The following is a 14,970-nucleotide window of genomic DNA, read 5'->3' as shown; positions in this document are numbered from 1 at the left end:
CTCATTCCATGTGCAGACATCTCTGGGCCAAGGGCACCAGCAGGCTGAGACACCCCCATGAGCTAGAACGAAGCACCAAAGGACTGATGCAGGGACCCCGTGGCCTGGGAGACCAGGGTGCACCTCTCCAAACAGCTGGCTTCCTGGATGAGGCTTTGAGGGAGGGCTGGGGAAACCCCAGGGGATAGACTCTGCTACTCAACAGAGGGGAGGGAGCCCCCAACATGACTGAGGTTTGAGATTGTCAACCATGGGTGGGGGAGGGTGGTCAACTCATATAAATCACTAAAACAAAATGCGAGAAACAACTACAAAGTGCTGTGCCATGACTTGCACCAAAGCATCGCGGAGCAGCCCAGCTCCCACTCATGTCCTCTGGGACACCTGGGACACTGCCTCCTGGCCACTGTCTGCCTGTGGCCCATCCTCTCAGCAGAGTAAATGTCTAGAAAGCACCACCACTCAGGAAGGATGATGTTCTCCATTCCTTCTGAGATCACAGACAAAACGGAAGGGCTGTGAGAATGGTGCCAGGAAGCCCAGAGAGTTAATGGACTCTGTTCTCCCCAAGTGCCCATGTCTTTTTATCTTCTGGAACAACACTAATGGCCAGATTACCCGGGAGCCCTGTGGCCATTGGCATGTGTAGCTGCTTCTAAACCTGGGCACCCAGGTCTCCGTGGACCATACCTGAGTGCAGGTTTTGTGCTGGGGCAGTGGTTCTCAACCTCGCATGTCAACAGCCTCTCTGATGCTCTGGGAGACAGAGGGGCCGCTCGGCCTGAGTCTCACCCTGGGTCAGCACCTGCAGCAGGCCGAAGACCATGCCAGTGTCCTGCGTCCCCCATCAGGTGGGCAGCAGCATTGCTACTGTGGTTCAGAGGCAGCCTGCCCACCTCAGACCTTGTTTGGGGGCCGAGGGCAGGGGCATGCAAACTACTTACCTGCACTGCGGGCCAGGGGGTCGCAGGGCATTTTAGCCCCCAGAGTACATGGTGGGCACTCTTGAACTCTTCTTGAATGAATGAATGAATGTCAGCAGGGTTTTCCAGCTTTCTCTAGAAGAGACTTTCTGAGTGTTCCAAAACAAACATCCCTTAGCAGGGATATGTTGGTGACGTGTACGTGTGGAGGCCTTAGCCTCAGAAACACCCCTGCCCCTGCCGCCAGGCTCATGGGCCCTTTGCTACCTGGAATGGACTTTATGGGCAGAGCTCTAGTTTCCTGTGGTTGCCGTAATGGTTGGAAGCCAGGTGCCTTAATGAGGATAGAAATGTGTGTGTGCTTTCACAGTTCGGGAGGCTGGAAGTCTGAGCTCAAAGTCCTGGGAGGGCTGCACTTCCTCTGAGGCTCCTGGAGAGAACTGCTCCCCTCCAGCTTTCAGGGGCTCCATGCTCTCCTGGGCCAGAGGCAGCAACTCAAAGTCTCTGCCTGACTTCACAGGCTTCTCTGCCTGGCCTCCCTTCTTCTTATAAGGACAGACCCTGGGTTAGGGCCCATCCTACTCCCGATGTCCACACCTTAACTTGACTACACCCAAAGATCCTATTTCACCATAAGGTCACACTCACAGGCACCAGCTGTTAAGACTTAAGCATATCTTGGGGGTATTTGTGGAGGGCTGTCACCATTCAACCCTCTGTGAGCAGCTTCTAGTTTTGACTCCCTCATCCTCTGTCCACCTTATTCTCAGCCGTGGGAAGAAGTCGCCTTGGGCCTATTACACATGACCCCTGAATGTAGGCAGGGAGCAAAACGAGGCATAAAAGGACTGAAAACTCTTGTCCTGAGGCCGACACAGATACATGAACTGCTTTGACAGAATGGTAACAGCGATGCAAAGTGACACTGTGTCACAAACTACAGCCAGAATGTCACTGAAGACCCAGCCTGGGCCTGCAGCATCAGGAGTAGCCACGCGGGTAAAGGGGGCATCAGCGTGGGGTGAGTCTGTGGGGAGCGGCTGGTGTGTGGACAGGAGGCAGTGGTCCTGGCAGCATCAGGAGTAGCCACGCGGGTAAAGGGGGCATCAGCTGGGGTGAGTCTGGGGGGAGCGGCTGGTGTGTGACAGGAGGCAGTGGTCCTGGCAGCATCAGGAGTAGCCACGTGGGTAAAGTGGGCATCAGCGTGGGGTGAGTCTGTGGGGAGCGGCTGGTGTGTGGACAGGAGGCAGTGGTCCTGGCAGCATCAGGAGTAGCCACGTGGGTAAAGGGGGCATCAGCGTGGGGTGAGTCTGGGGGGAGCGGCTGGTGTGTGACAGGAGGCAGTGGTCCTGGCAGCATCAGGAGTAGCCACGCGGGTAAAGTGGGCATCAGCTTGGGGCGAGTCTGTGGGGAGCGGCTGGTGTGTGGACAGGAGGGAGTGGCGGGATGAGCATCATAGTTCGGAAGAGCTGTTCCCAAGCATCCAGGGAACACTGCACTGGCGACAGGCATGTTGAGTTGGCTGTTTCACAGAAAGAACATCTTTTCTGGCAGGCCAGTGGCCAAGGCCAGCACAGGGATTTGACTGCTGGCCTGTTGACTGCTCTTTGGCCAAACCAGCAAATGCATCCACGAAAAAGTCCACAGAGGAGCAGATCCAAAAGGCAGCTCTGGGAGCCCCACATGGCTTTTACTTGTAGGTTTGACAAGACAAGGGTGAATCTTAATTTAGCAGATTCTAGAAACTGGAATTGTCAGGGTTGGGGAGGCCTGGTAAGGGCAGCTCATGGGAACCCAAACTCACAAGGACTGATGTAGAAGTCAGAAGGGCAATTACACATTTACAGTTAGAAAAGCAGCATAGGTCTCTCCAGAAATTAGCACAAACCTTCAGCCATTTACAGGCTGTGAAACTGGGACAGGGGCCCAGTCCACCTGAACTCCATCTGCAACAGAGAAGCCAACTAGCTGACTTCTGGATGACAGTATTACTATTCTGTTAACATCCTTTTATTTTTTTCTTGTGGTAAGTTCTAACCTCATTCGTTTTGCTTATAGCTTTTTAAAATTGAGAATGTTTTATTCTTTCATCTTCAAGGTTTCTCTAGTTTTCTCTTCCAGGATTTAGGGATTATTCACTTGTCTCCTCTCTACCATTTCTTGTGCCCTTTGGTTCTCTTCCATAAATGTTTACCCACAGTGTACCTGCAGCATGCCAGACCCAGAGACACACGACTGAGATACAGTCCTAGCTCTTGAGAGTCAGTGACAGACAGCAGAAGTCCACAGAACATTCCCACCCAATGGCAGGGATGGAGGGAATCTGGAAAGACTTCTTGAAGGCGGCGGTACCTGAGCTGGGAATCCAGAAAGACTTCTCCAGGGAGGCGATGCCTGTGTTGAGGGTTAAAGGGCAAGTCGGAAAGGGAATTCTAGGCCAAAGACCAGCATAAGCCTGGAACAGAGGTGGCCTGATTGGGGATGGGGTGGGGCTGGGGTAATTTAGATTTGTCTTTGCTGAAGGATCCAGAACTGGGAGTGAGGCCAATTAGACCAGCATGGGCCAAGCCCAGGGGCCATCAGAGGCTACACTAGGCAGCTCGGGCTGTGGAAGGGATTCGGCATTCAAGTGCAGTTTAATGTTATTCTACTTGGTGTTTTGAGCAATGAATTTGGCCCTTCCAATAAGGCTGGCAAAGAAAGTGGGAGGGAACGGTTTGAGAAATACCTGAGAGGTAGTATTAACAAAATTTGTTGACTATTTCTTTCTGAGGATAGGCAGGAGCCTGGCCAGGCAGATGAATGTTGGTGTCACCAGCAGTCCAGCGAGAAACCCTAACCACTGTGTGTGGAGCCTTTAAAAGAGAGGGAATAGCCGGGCCCAGTGGCTCATACCTGTTATCTTAGCACTTTGGGAGGCCGAAGTGGGTAGATTGCTTGAGCTCAGGAATTTAAGACCAGCCTGAGCAAGAGTGAGACCCTGTCTCTACTAAAAATAGAAAAACTAGCTGAGCATCATGGCAGGCGCCTATAGTCCCAGCTACACTGGAGGCTGAGGCAAGAGGATCACTTGAGCCCAAGAGTTTGAGGTTGCTCTGAACTATGACACCACTGTACTCTACCCAGGGTGACAGAGTGAAACTCTGTTTATTGAAACAAAGGAAGGAATTGGTCACACCCTGCCTGATGGAAGAAATTCCCTGAAAAACCAGCCAGGGTACCCTAGGCAGCCTAGAGACCACCAGCAGAAAGCTGCCACCATCCCTAGAGTGCAAGGACAGAGGGTAGAGGCTGCACTACAAGAGCCCAGGGAGGGGCTCCAAGGGAGGCTCAAGCCACTGCCAGATTCCAAAGCCCTCCAGTCTGCAGTGCCCCAGAGTGGCCTGTCCCACGAGGAAACCAGTTCACAGGGAGCTTGGGGAATGCAGCCAGCTGGAGTCAGCCCTCTGGTAACACAGAAAGAGCTGGAAAAGAGCAAGGACTTGGTCTGAGCTAGGGCACCAGCTCAAGTGGGCAATAGGGCAGAAAAGGCCAGGCTACCTCAGGGAGGCATCCATTTCTGGACATGGAGAGTTTGAGGTGCTTGTGGGACATTCGGGGAGAGTTCAGCAGTTCCTAGGCTTAGAGGGGTTGCTGGACCCTGATTCCAAGATGGGAAGTGGGGAGGAAAGGTCCCCTGTCCATATTTGGAGTTTACCAGCCTACAGGTTATAGGTACCATAGTTATAGCAATGGGTGTGCCCACAGGTTAGCTGTTTACTTAAAAGAAATATTCAAACTGGGCGGTGCCTGTGGCTCAAGGAGTAGGGGGCTGGCCCCATATACAGGGGTGGCAGGTTAAGCCCGGCCCCAGACAAAACTGCAAAAAAAAAAAAAGAAAAGAAATATTCAGATTATCAGTTCCCTCATTTATTCTCCCAGAAGCAGTAGTAAGAGTCCTACTTGTTCCTAATTCTCGCCATTTAATTTTTTAAATTTTAACTATTTTAGGAGGTGTTAAATGTATTTCATTGTGCTTTAATTCTCTGGTGACCTTTGAGGTAGCACACCTCAGAAAGACTTTCATGCTGGCCCAGTGAAGTATGTAGAGGAAATTCTACTCAAAGGTTTCCATGAGGAAGGGTGTGCCTGTGTAGGCCTTCCAGGCAATTCCCTGGTCACCTCTGTGGGCTTGAGCTCTAGCCCTGGGTTCAAAGCTTCATTTTACCTCTAGGTGGCTAGGATCTTGCCCCTCTGTGTTCTTGGCTGTAAAATGCAATAGTATCTTTTTGGAGAGTAGCTGAAGATTAGATAACGCTGGTAAAGCGACCAGCTTGGTATGTGGCCTTTAATATGAGCCCAGCAAAGGTAGCAAATGTCTGAGCTCATGAGTTTCAGACCAGCTTGAGCAAGACTGAGACTCCCTCTCTAAAAACCAGCCAGGTGTTGTGGCTAGCACCTGTAGTCCCAGCTACTCAGGAGGCAAGGGGATCACTTGAGCCCAAGATTTTGAGGTTGCTGTGAGCTGACACCACAGCACTCTACTGAGGACAACAAAGTGACACTATCTCGAAATTAAATAAAGAAAGAAAGGCACGCTACAGATCCTCTTTTCTTCCCAGAGGAAGAAATCGAAGCCTGGGCAATTAAAATATGAATCCAAAATTAGGGAATAGTTGGCATAAAGCCCACGTCACCTCATTCCCCTGCCAGTTTCCAGCTTCCCCACCACACATCACATCAAGCCTAAGCCTGAGTTGTCTTCGTTGAGATCAGTGCGTTAAGAGAGGGAAGTCAGATCTGGGGACAAAGGGTACATTTCCATCTCAGGCTGTTGAAGCATTCTTCTAGAGAGGCTATAGTCTCCATCTCAGGCTTAAGATGGTTTAGTTCTGGCTTGATTTTTCAATATGCACCAATACGGTATGTAAGTAACAAGCACAGGGTGAATTCTGTTCCAGTTACATCTATTCTCTCTCTGCCCTAAGGCCCGTGGAGAGGGCACAGGATTCGATTCAGGTATCAGTGGTGTCATCATCCGTACTTATCGGTGAATGACACAGCAGATAGGACCGTGCGTGCAAAGCTCTGTCTTGTGGACAAAGTAGTTACCCAATGTGTGTGCGAGATTCTGAAGTCATACCCAGACAAACACGTTACCACCTGCCTCGGGTAACCGGGAGGAAGCCGACCAAGCTGCTTCCGGTTCAGGAGATTTATAAAACACGGCGAAAACGACAGGTGAATGCAAATATTCCCCCACGATCTTCCCGCACAGGTGCCCCGGGATGCTGCTTTTGGAGGCAGCGGGCGACACGAGGACCGCGGAGGGGCGTCCGGAGACCGGGAGGGTCCAGCGCCAACACGGGGCCTGCACCCGGGCTCTCTCCGTGGCCTCCTAGGCGGAGGTGAGCAAGGCCAGATCCCGCCAGCGGCCGCGTCACTGAGGTGAAGATCCCGCCCGGCGCCTCCTGGTCAGCGCCCCGTCGTCCCCCCAGCTCGGGAGGAGGGCAGGAAATCGCCCCGCTAGCGCCAGGAGCCAGGGGGGACCGAACCCCCACTGACAGCCAGCCGGCCGGCCGGAAGTAGCAGCGCCCCAAGCGCTCCGCCGGAACTCACTGGGCCGCGGCTTAAGGGCGGGCGCGGCGCGGGCTCTGCGCTCTTGCATCACCGCGTAGGGGGGTGGGGGATGACGCATTAGGCGCGTACAGCGGTAGTGGGAGGGTCCAGGGAAATTAACCGTAGTAGACCCGCCTCTTAAAGTCGCCCGGGCCTTGCGATGTGGGCACAGCGCGGCCTTCAGTGCGGCTCCTTTAAGCGTCGCCGTGACACGTGTGTGCTGCGCCGAAGGCCCGGATGGTGCGCGTGCGGGGCTGTGGGCCTAAGGAGACGCCAGCGCTGCGCCGATCTGCGGTGGGCCGGCGACAGGCCCGTGTAGGTTGGGGCCGGGCCGAATCAAGGCGGCGCGCCCATTCGGGCTGGGGGCTTACCTGGGGTCTGGGCGCGGGGAGGTGCGGCCGGGCGTGGGACACAAAAGGGTAGCTAGCAGAAGGCGTGGGAGCGCATCTGAGAGGGGTTCTACGCGTCCTTGAGGAGGGCTGGGGTGTCAAGGTAGGGGATAGAAGGGGGGCCTGGGGATGCGCTGTCTGCTCAGGGGTGCGGGGCTACCGGGGAAGTTGGGAGGGCTGCGCCCCGGGCCCCCGAGAACCAGCTGCTGTGCAGCACAGAGCTCGCCCCACCCCGGGAGCCCAGTGGATGTGGGGCACGGTCTCCCCACCGAGGCCCCGTTTGCGCAGGGCCGGGCTTTCTGTGCGGCGGCCTAAATCGGAGCCAGGGAGCACGTTCCGTCCGGCTGCAGAGCCCAGGTCTTGTTTCCCTTCACCGTGGGACGCAGGAAGGGCTGGTCCCGGCGAGGGTAACCTTTCTCGCGGTCACGGGGCATGTGGCGCGGCCCCGGGCCCTGTGCGGGAGTAGCATCTGCGATAGGCGGATGGGGGGATACCTGGCGCCCACACAGCCCGGCTTCTGTAATAGGTGCAAAAAAGGTTTCGGGGGAGAGGCTGAGGCTGGCCGGCGCCGGCTCTTTAGGGGAACCCCACACGAGGTCGCTGCAGGGGGGACCCTCCAAGGGCACCCCAAGGAAGACCCCCCTCCCGGAGTGCGCCCCTGGAGGCCTGCTTCTGCCTTGGGCTCCTTCCCTAGCACCTGGTTGACTCTATGAGTCTTGAATATTTTTTCCTGGAAAAGCGAATTTAAAGGGAGGGAGAGAAAACGAGTTTTTGTGGTTTTTGCAGGAAGCTGCCCCTGAGCCCTGAGCGTATAGTTGTCCGGTTCCTCTCCCCCAACCGAGAGTTGGTGGAGTGTCGCGTGTGGACGTGCACACGTGGGAGGGCTTGCTGGGGATATAAGAACATTTTTTTCGTGGGTTCCTGCAACTCAGAGAATAGTTTTAGGTTATTGGCTAATATTTTAGGAGGGTTCAGTGAAGTAGAGTTTGTTCATTCTGTGACCCCTTGGAAAATTGTCTGAAATCTCCGTGTGCATTAAGGAGTGGGTAATTTTTTTTAAGTGACTTGAGTGAAACTGGGATAATTCTCCCAAGTTTTGTTTATCCCCTGGCTAAGTGGTTCCCAAATGTTAGGCCGTGGTCCATGACAAAGTTCTTTCCTGTGCACTGTGAGATGTGAGACCTCGTGGAAAGCCATGACATCATAGATGGGACATCTCTACTTTGCAGATTGCCCTATTTTCTCTGTGGTTTTGGGGAGTTGATAAGCTTTTTATTTTTTTTTAATTGAGACAGTCTAACTTTGTCACCCTTGGTAGAGTGCTGTCCTATTTTCTCTGTGGTTTTGTAATAAGCTTCTTTATTTTTTTTTATTGATGCAGAGTCTCACTTTGTCACCCTTGGTAGAGTGCTGTGGCATCATAGCTCCCAGCAAACACAAACTCTTGGCTTAAGCCATTCTCTTGCCTTGCCTCCCTAGAAGCTGGGACTATAGGCACCTGCCACACATCTGACTTTTTTTTGTTGTTGAGGAGGCCCCAGTGGGGTTTGAACCCACTAACCCTGGAGCATGTGGCCAACGCCCTAACCACTAGAGTTATGGGCACCCAGCCTTGATAAGCTTTTATTTGTGGATGAAACTGTGGGTGTGAGATTTGCTGTAAAGTAACCTGGGCATTGAGAGGTGAATCGGGACTGCTCAGATGCAATTCTTGAGGCTGAGCAGTGGATACTTGGGCTCACTCTACTGTCCTCTCTCCATTTGTATGTGTTTGCTCTCAAACTCCTGATTTTCTTTCCTTTTTTTTTTTTTTGAGACAGGGTCTCACTCTGTCACCAGGCTGGAGTGCAGTGAGATGTCATACCTCACTATAATCTGAAAAGTCTGGGCTCAAGTGATGCTCCTGCCTCAGCCTCCTGAGTAGCTGGGACTAGAGGCGTGGACCACCATTTGTGTGTGTTTGGATGTTTTCACTGTAAAAAATACTTAAGTGTCTGAATTTTATGTAATCGTGGTTACTGTAGATGGTGAGGAAATACCCACACTTCGCAAAGGGAAAAACTGGCAGCTCTTAGTGTTCCTTCAGTTTTTTTTTTTTTTTTTTTTTAATTTTACTGGTTCATGAAATCCAGAAAGCTTAGTATTGTTATTATTACCGCTTACTCTTTGGAAATGAGATCAGACTGGAGTTGATTGGCAAGCATGGGGAGATTTTTGTTCGCTGGACTTGTCTCCAGTGTCAGGGTAAGATACGGAGCAGACAGTATTTTTCATGTCCTGTGCATAATCGATTGGTGGCTAGTTAGCATGGTTCTCCTGAAGTCTGTACTGTGGGTATTCCTCAGCTGTAGTGACTTATTTCTGGTAGATGGTGGCAGTTGCTATACGTCTTCCATGGGAAGTGGCTGAAGAGACAGTGGGAGGATAGTCAACCTTGAATGATGGACTCACTGTTCACCCTACAGGCACCAGCACCCACTCTGCTGCTCTGGTGATTTAAGAGGAGAGAGTCCAGGAGCAGGGACCCTTGGATTCAAGGGCTCAGCATACCACCTGCCCAGACAGGCTCTGTCACTCCCTCATGCACCTGATTCCATGCTGCAGGAGGAACCAGCAGGCCCAAGTTCACATATCTGAGGTAAGCCTGCAGAGCCTGTGTATTTTTTCATTCCACAGTTATTCAGCAGTGATCACCATGTGATTCAGCAGTGACTGTTCAATGGGTGAAAAGGCTTAGATAATTCCCATTAGGAAAGGCTTTTTCTGTCCCCTCAAATCAGAGAACTTAGGGTTGCTTTTTAAAAGTTTTTAATGTTGGGGCGGCACCTGTGGCTCAGTGAGTAAGGCGCTGGCCCCATATACCGAGGGTGGCGGGTTCAAACCCAGCCCCAGCCGAACTGCAACAAAAAAATAGCTGGGCGTTGTGGCAGGCGCCTGTAGTCCCAGCTGCTTGGGAGGCTGAGGCAAGAGAATCACATAAGCCCAAGAGCTGGAGGTTGCTGTGAGCTGTGTGACGCCAGTAAAGTAAGACTCTGTGTGAGTGAGCTGTGTGAGGGCAGTAAAGTAAGACTCTGTCTCTACAAAAAAAAAAAGTTTTTAATGTTTGTGTTCTTCATAGAGGTTTTTATACAAAAAGATATTTGATCCATGTACATAATGAGATGAATTTGAATGACTTAATAAGAAGTAATGGAAGAGTACTCTCACTGGAGCACAGACAGGCCGGGTCCTAGATACCAGAGGGAGTCATCATTTTTCTGATGTGTGCGAGCAATTTGAAGGATGTACAGTAGAACCTCTGCAAGTTGACCACCCCAGGGTCTGCAACAAACTGGTCACCACACAGGTGGCCAACCATAAGGAATGAGGCCTACTGTACTGACATGTGAATGTGGTGCATGTCTAGTCTCTGAAAATTAGGTCAACTTAAGGAGGTGGTCAGTACAGGGAGGTGGACACCTGTGGAGATTCTACTGTATTTTTCTAATTGTGATTGAAGCAGCCTGAGCTTTTGCAGAAAGGCTGAATTGAGAGGTGGGGTGTGGGAAGGGAAGTGGTGGATACAAGTGTAGCAGTGGGCAGTGATGGGTCTCTTCTCTGTTAAAGTTTCTGTGCAGCTGCACCAATTATCAAGCCTCTGTTAGGAGCTAATAAGTAGCAAGCTCCGGAGCACTTCCTAGGCTTATTATTTTTGTCATTTTTGTCCCCATTTTATAACTGAAGAATATGAGAATTGTAAAAAAGTTACTAGTTCCTGGATTTTGTAGCTAAGGGTGATAGAAGCCCCCAGGGCTGCTGCCTTTGGGAGTCTGGCTTTCCCTCTTACCCACTTTGTTCTTTTTGGTAAGTGGGCTTGGAAAGTGTTTGCCTAGGTTGAGGTGTCTTACTGTTCTCTAGGCCTGTGACTTGCTCTTTTTCTTCTCCCTCCGTCTTCCTTCACGTCTAGAAAGATAATTTGCACAGCACTGTCTAGTGGAAATATAACGCAAACCACAAATGTAACTTAAAATTTTATAATTAGCCATATTAAAAATAATAAGCAGGTGAAATTAATTTTCATAATTTATTTTACCCAGATTTATAAATTACTATCATTTAAAAATGTAACTATTTAACAGATTACTGAGCTACTTTCTATTCTTTTTTGTTTTTGTTTTTGTTTTTTTGAGACAGTCTCACTTGATCACCCATGGTAGAGTGTGGGGTGGGGGGGGTCACAGCTCACAGCAACCTTGAACTCTTGGGCTTAAGTGATTCTCTTGCCTCAGCCTGGGACTGAGTAGCTGGGACTACAGGCACCCACCACAGCGCCTGGCTATTTTTTTTGTTGCAGTCGTCATTGTTGTTTAGCTGCCCTGGGCTGGTTTCAACCCACCAGCCTTGGTGTGTGCAGCTGGTGCCGTAACCACTGTGCTACCAGGTGCTGAGCCAATGTTTTCTATTCTTATACTATGTCTTTGAAATCTGGTGTGTATTTTATACTTACAGCACATCTCAATTTGAACTAGCCTTGTTTCCCGTGCTCAGTAGCCACGTGTGACCTGTGGCCTTCACGTTGAGGAGCCCAGGTCTGTGCAGATACGCATGTTAATCTGCCCTGTATGCTGCTTCCTTTACTGCATGGATGTGGGTGTGTAACCAAAATGTATACACGAGAATTAGTGTTTTGCTGTTTGAGCTGATGCTAGGATGTGATGGCCTTTGGAAGGAAATAGAACTGAGTTTAGTGTCCAGAGCGTGTGGACACACTCGATGAGTGTGTGTCGAAGAGATGCACAGAGCAGGGGCAGGTAGGTCTGTTTATGGAGGCATCTTGTCTTACTGAGAGAGAAGTACGAACTCTAATGTGTCCATAAGACCAGGGTGTCTCCGTGCCTCACGCTTCCTCTGTAGGGGTGGCAGCAGATCCAGGAGAGCTTCTGTGGTGACTGGCATCCATAATGACCAAAGAAGTGGTTTTGAGAGAAGTGATGTTTTTGTTCGTGAGCCTTCGTTCTTCATAGGTCTGTGCTCCTTGTCCCCACAGTGATGCACCATGCCGATAGTGGATAAGCTGAAGGAGGCCTTGAAGCCTGGCCGCAAGGACTCAGCCGAGGATGGGGACCTGGGGAAGCTTCTGGCCTCCTCTGCCAAGAAGGTTCTTCTACAGAAGATTGAGTTCGAGCCAGCCAGCAAGAGTTTCTCCTACCAATTGGAGTCCTTAAAGAGCAAATATGTGTTGTTGAACCCTAAAGCAGAGGGTGCCAGTCGCCCCAAGAATGGCGATGAACTGCAAGTCAGAATACAGGGTACAGATTTGTAATGTGCTATCAGAAAGACCCTCACTGTGTTTGATTGAGTGGATGAACTGAAGTTGTCTAATTAGTAGAAACAGCAACAGAATGTGGTCAGCGTCATGGATTTCACATGGGGGCAGTAGAGTTCAGTCATGGTAAATGACACAGTAATAACGGGGCCAGGAGGAAGGAAATCTGCACACTGGAATATTCCTCAGAAGTTGCTCCTTTGCCTTTAGGTTTCATAGGATCAAAAGTAGCCCTTGGCAATAAGAAAGAGAAATGGGATGGGCTGGATGGAGGCAGAAAATGGTGCAGAGTATCAGAGCCTGATTTCCTTCAGCTGCTGCTCTGAGTGGTGTTCTCCCACCCATGGAGGGGTCGTGGATTCCAGACCTGTGCAGTTTGAAAGGCCCATGGAATGACAGGGTTTACTCCGCAGTTTTCTAGGGATGTCCAGTAAATGAGAAGACCGGTTACTCTTTGAGGCTGCATTCTGTGTCACTGTGTGTTGAGTGTATATATCAGGAAATTACTTTGGTGGTCTACCTGTGCATAGGCTGATGTTATTCTCCTTTTTTCTTGTGTTCCTTTACCTCTCAGGCAGCGAGTATATATATGATGGCTCTGGTGATGGAGTCCCAGCCCCACAGAAGGTGCTTTTTCCCATGGAACGATTGTCTTTGAGGTGGGAGCGTGTCTTCCGTGTTGGCGCAGGACTCCACAACCTTGGCAACACCTGCTTCCTAAACTCCACCATCCAGTGCTTGACATACACACCACCCCTGGCCAACTACCTGCTCTCCAGAGAGCACGCTCGCAGCTGTGAGTATGGATTTACAGTGGGGGTTGGCTCTGAGTCCCAGGGGTTAGATGAGCCCCTGTGCTTGTGGCACTGCTGTTTTTACTCTAGATGTAATTTAACAGTGAAGTTCGTGGTACGTATTAAACCTAAATTTGATTCGTGCTAGTGCAGGTTGGGCCATGAAAGCAAATCAGTGGAGTGGGGTCGTGTCCTCCAGACTTTTCTGAAAATAGTAATTACCTGAACAGAAAAGGCTTTCAAAAATACCATGTATCCAAATTATCGTATACATTTAAATATGTTTTATGTACCTTATAAAGTGTGTCCCAAAGCAGAGGTTAAAAATGAGTAATACAAAGGTGAAATAAAATATAACTAACCAAAAACTGGAGGAAATAGGAAGTCTGAAGAGTCTTTTAACTATTAAATTAAAGCAGTGATTTAAAATCTTCCCATGAAAAAACCTCAAGCTGAGACGATTGTACAGGTGTGTTCTGTGAAACTTAACATTCATTCCAATCCTTTACAACCTCTTCTGAAGAATAGGGAACATAGAATATTCCCCAATTCATCTGTGGGGTTCTTATAACTTGGATAATAAAAATAAAACAAGGATAAGAGAAATAGAAATTATAATCCCATCTTATTCATGAACACAGATGTAAAAATGCTAGAAAAAATGCTAGCAAAAGGCACAGTTAGAAAAACTACGCTACTTGTGTTTATCGTAGGAATGCAGGGATGTTGCGATAAAAGAATATCTCTAAATAGAATCACAGAGCTAGGACAGCTTGATTTAGGAGCCTGGCCTGTGGGGTTAACCTCCCATCTCTGCTCCTTAGTGGCTGTGAGTCTTTGAGAATGTTATGTGACCTCTTTGTGCTTCCTGTCCCTTGTCCTCCCTACAGAGTTGTGAGGCTGGAATTCTATTAAGTGCTTGAAATAGTACTTGGCAGACAGTAAGCATAAATGACTTACATGACCAGATTAAAAGAGGACCGTCAGCTGGGTGTGGTGTATGTGGGTGCCCATAGTGGCAGCTACTCAGAGGCTAAGGCAGGAGTATTGCTGAAGCTCAGGAGTTTGAGGCTGCAGTGAGCTAGGTTGACACCACTGTGCCCTAGCCCAGGCAACAGAGCAAGACCTTGTCTCAAAAAAATAAATAAATAACCAGTTCATTGAATTTCTCTATACGAAAAAAGGAATTGTTAGCACATTGTCACCATAAAAAATGTATAAAAGCAACATAAGCAATAAAATAATCAGAACTAAATTTAGCAAAAAGCCTTTAGTGAAGAACATTAAATAATAACCTACATAAATGTAGAGATAGCTGCTTTCTCAGAAGGAAGCTTAGTATGAAAACATTGACCCTTTTCAGATTAATGTACAGGCATATCTTTTTGCAGTTTGCAGATGCTGTGTATTTCACCAGTTGTTGTGTGGCATCTTGAGCCATTTGTCAATTTTGTGAGGGTTGATTTTATTGAAACTAGGTAAGGTCTGTAAACCCTCGTGACCTGGCCCAGGTGAGCGGCAGTGTGTTGCAGGTTCCTGGTAGCACTGTGCGAGTAAAGTAGGCTCAGTGCTCCCGCCCTTCCCGTGGGACGGGGAACTTCTCCTGTGAGCAGCATGAGCCCCCGAGGGGGCCAGGGTCACTCTGTGAAGTATTAAGGCACTTTAATTTCTTTTTTTTAGTGAAATATACTAAGAGAAGTTGTAGTCTTTTTTTCCTATACCCCACTGGATCTCCGAGTGGGCTTGAGCCTCTCTTTGTCGTCAATGTGCTGTTTGAAGAGTCTCAGGGACCCTCAGATACAAGTCATAGCACCAAGCTGTGTGCTGTATGTGTAGCACCAAGCAGCAGTTCCTGCATCTGGCTGACTGCCTCCAGCACTAGCACTGAGCTAAAAAATAAACACTTTGTGTAACAAATCCAGGAAGAGCACAGTTAAATCCTATCCTTCAGTACATTATTT

At 49.6% G+C, this 14,970-nt stretch overlaps 1 protein-coding gene across 6 annotated transcripts in view; it reads left to right on the top strand.

Moving 5' to 3' along the window:
* Positions 1-1,927: 1,927 nt before the first annotated feature.
* Positions 1,928-14,970, top strand: part of USP36 (ubiquitin specific peptidase 36) — a 40,911-nt gene continuing 27,868 nt past the window's right edge. The window contains exons 1-5 of one of the 6 annotated variants that reach the window (XM_053570541.1): positions 1,928-1,939; positions 2,034-6,350; positions 9,376-9,548; positions 11,937-12,198; positions 12,790-13,011. In XM_053570541.1, the coding sequence (XP_053426516.1) occupies positions 11,946-12,198; positions 12,790-13,011 (475 nt within the window). In that variant the 5' untranslated portion in view covers positions 1,928-1,939; positions 2,034-6,350; positions 9,376-9,548; positions 11,937-11,945. Of the gene's footprint in view, positions 1,940-2,033; positions 6,351-6,753; positions 6,837-6,869; positions 7,014-9,375; positions 9,549-11,936; positions 12,199-12,789; positions 13,012-14,970 lie in introns of those variants that run through there. The other 5 variants (XM_053570539.1, XM_053570538.1, XM_053570543.1 and 2 more) reach the window with 5 other exon arrangements.

The sequence above is a fragment of the Nycticebus coucang genome, chromosome 18, assembly GCF_027406575.1.
Source record: "Nycticebus coucang isolate mNycCou1 chromosome 18, mNycCou1.pri, whole genome shotgun sequence".
Lineage (NCBI taxonomy): Eukaryota > Metazoa > Chordata > Mammalia > Primates > Lorisidae > Nycticebus > Nycticebus coucang.
The sequence above is the reverse complement of the archived record's forward strand: the minus strand, read 5'-3'. Positions and strand labels throughout refer to the sequence as shown.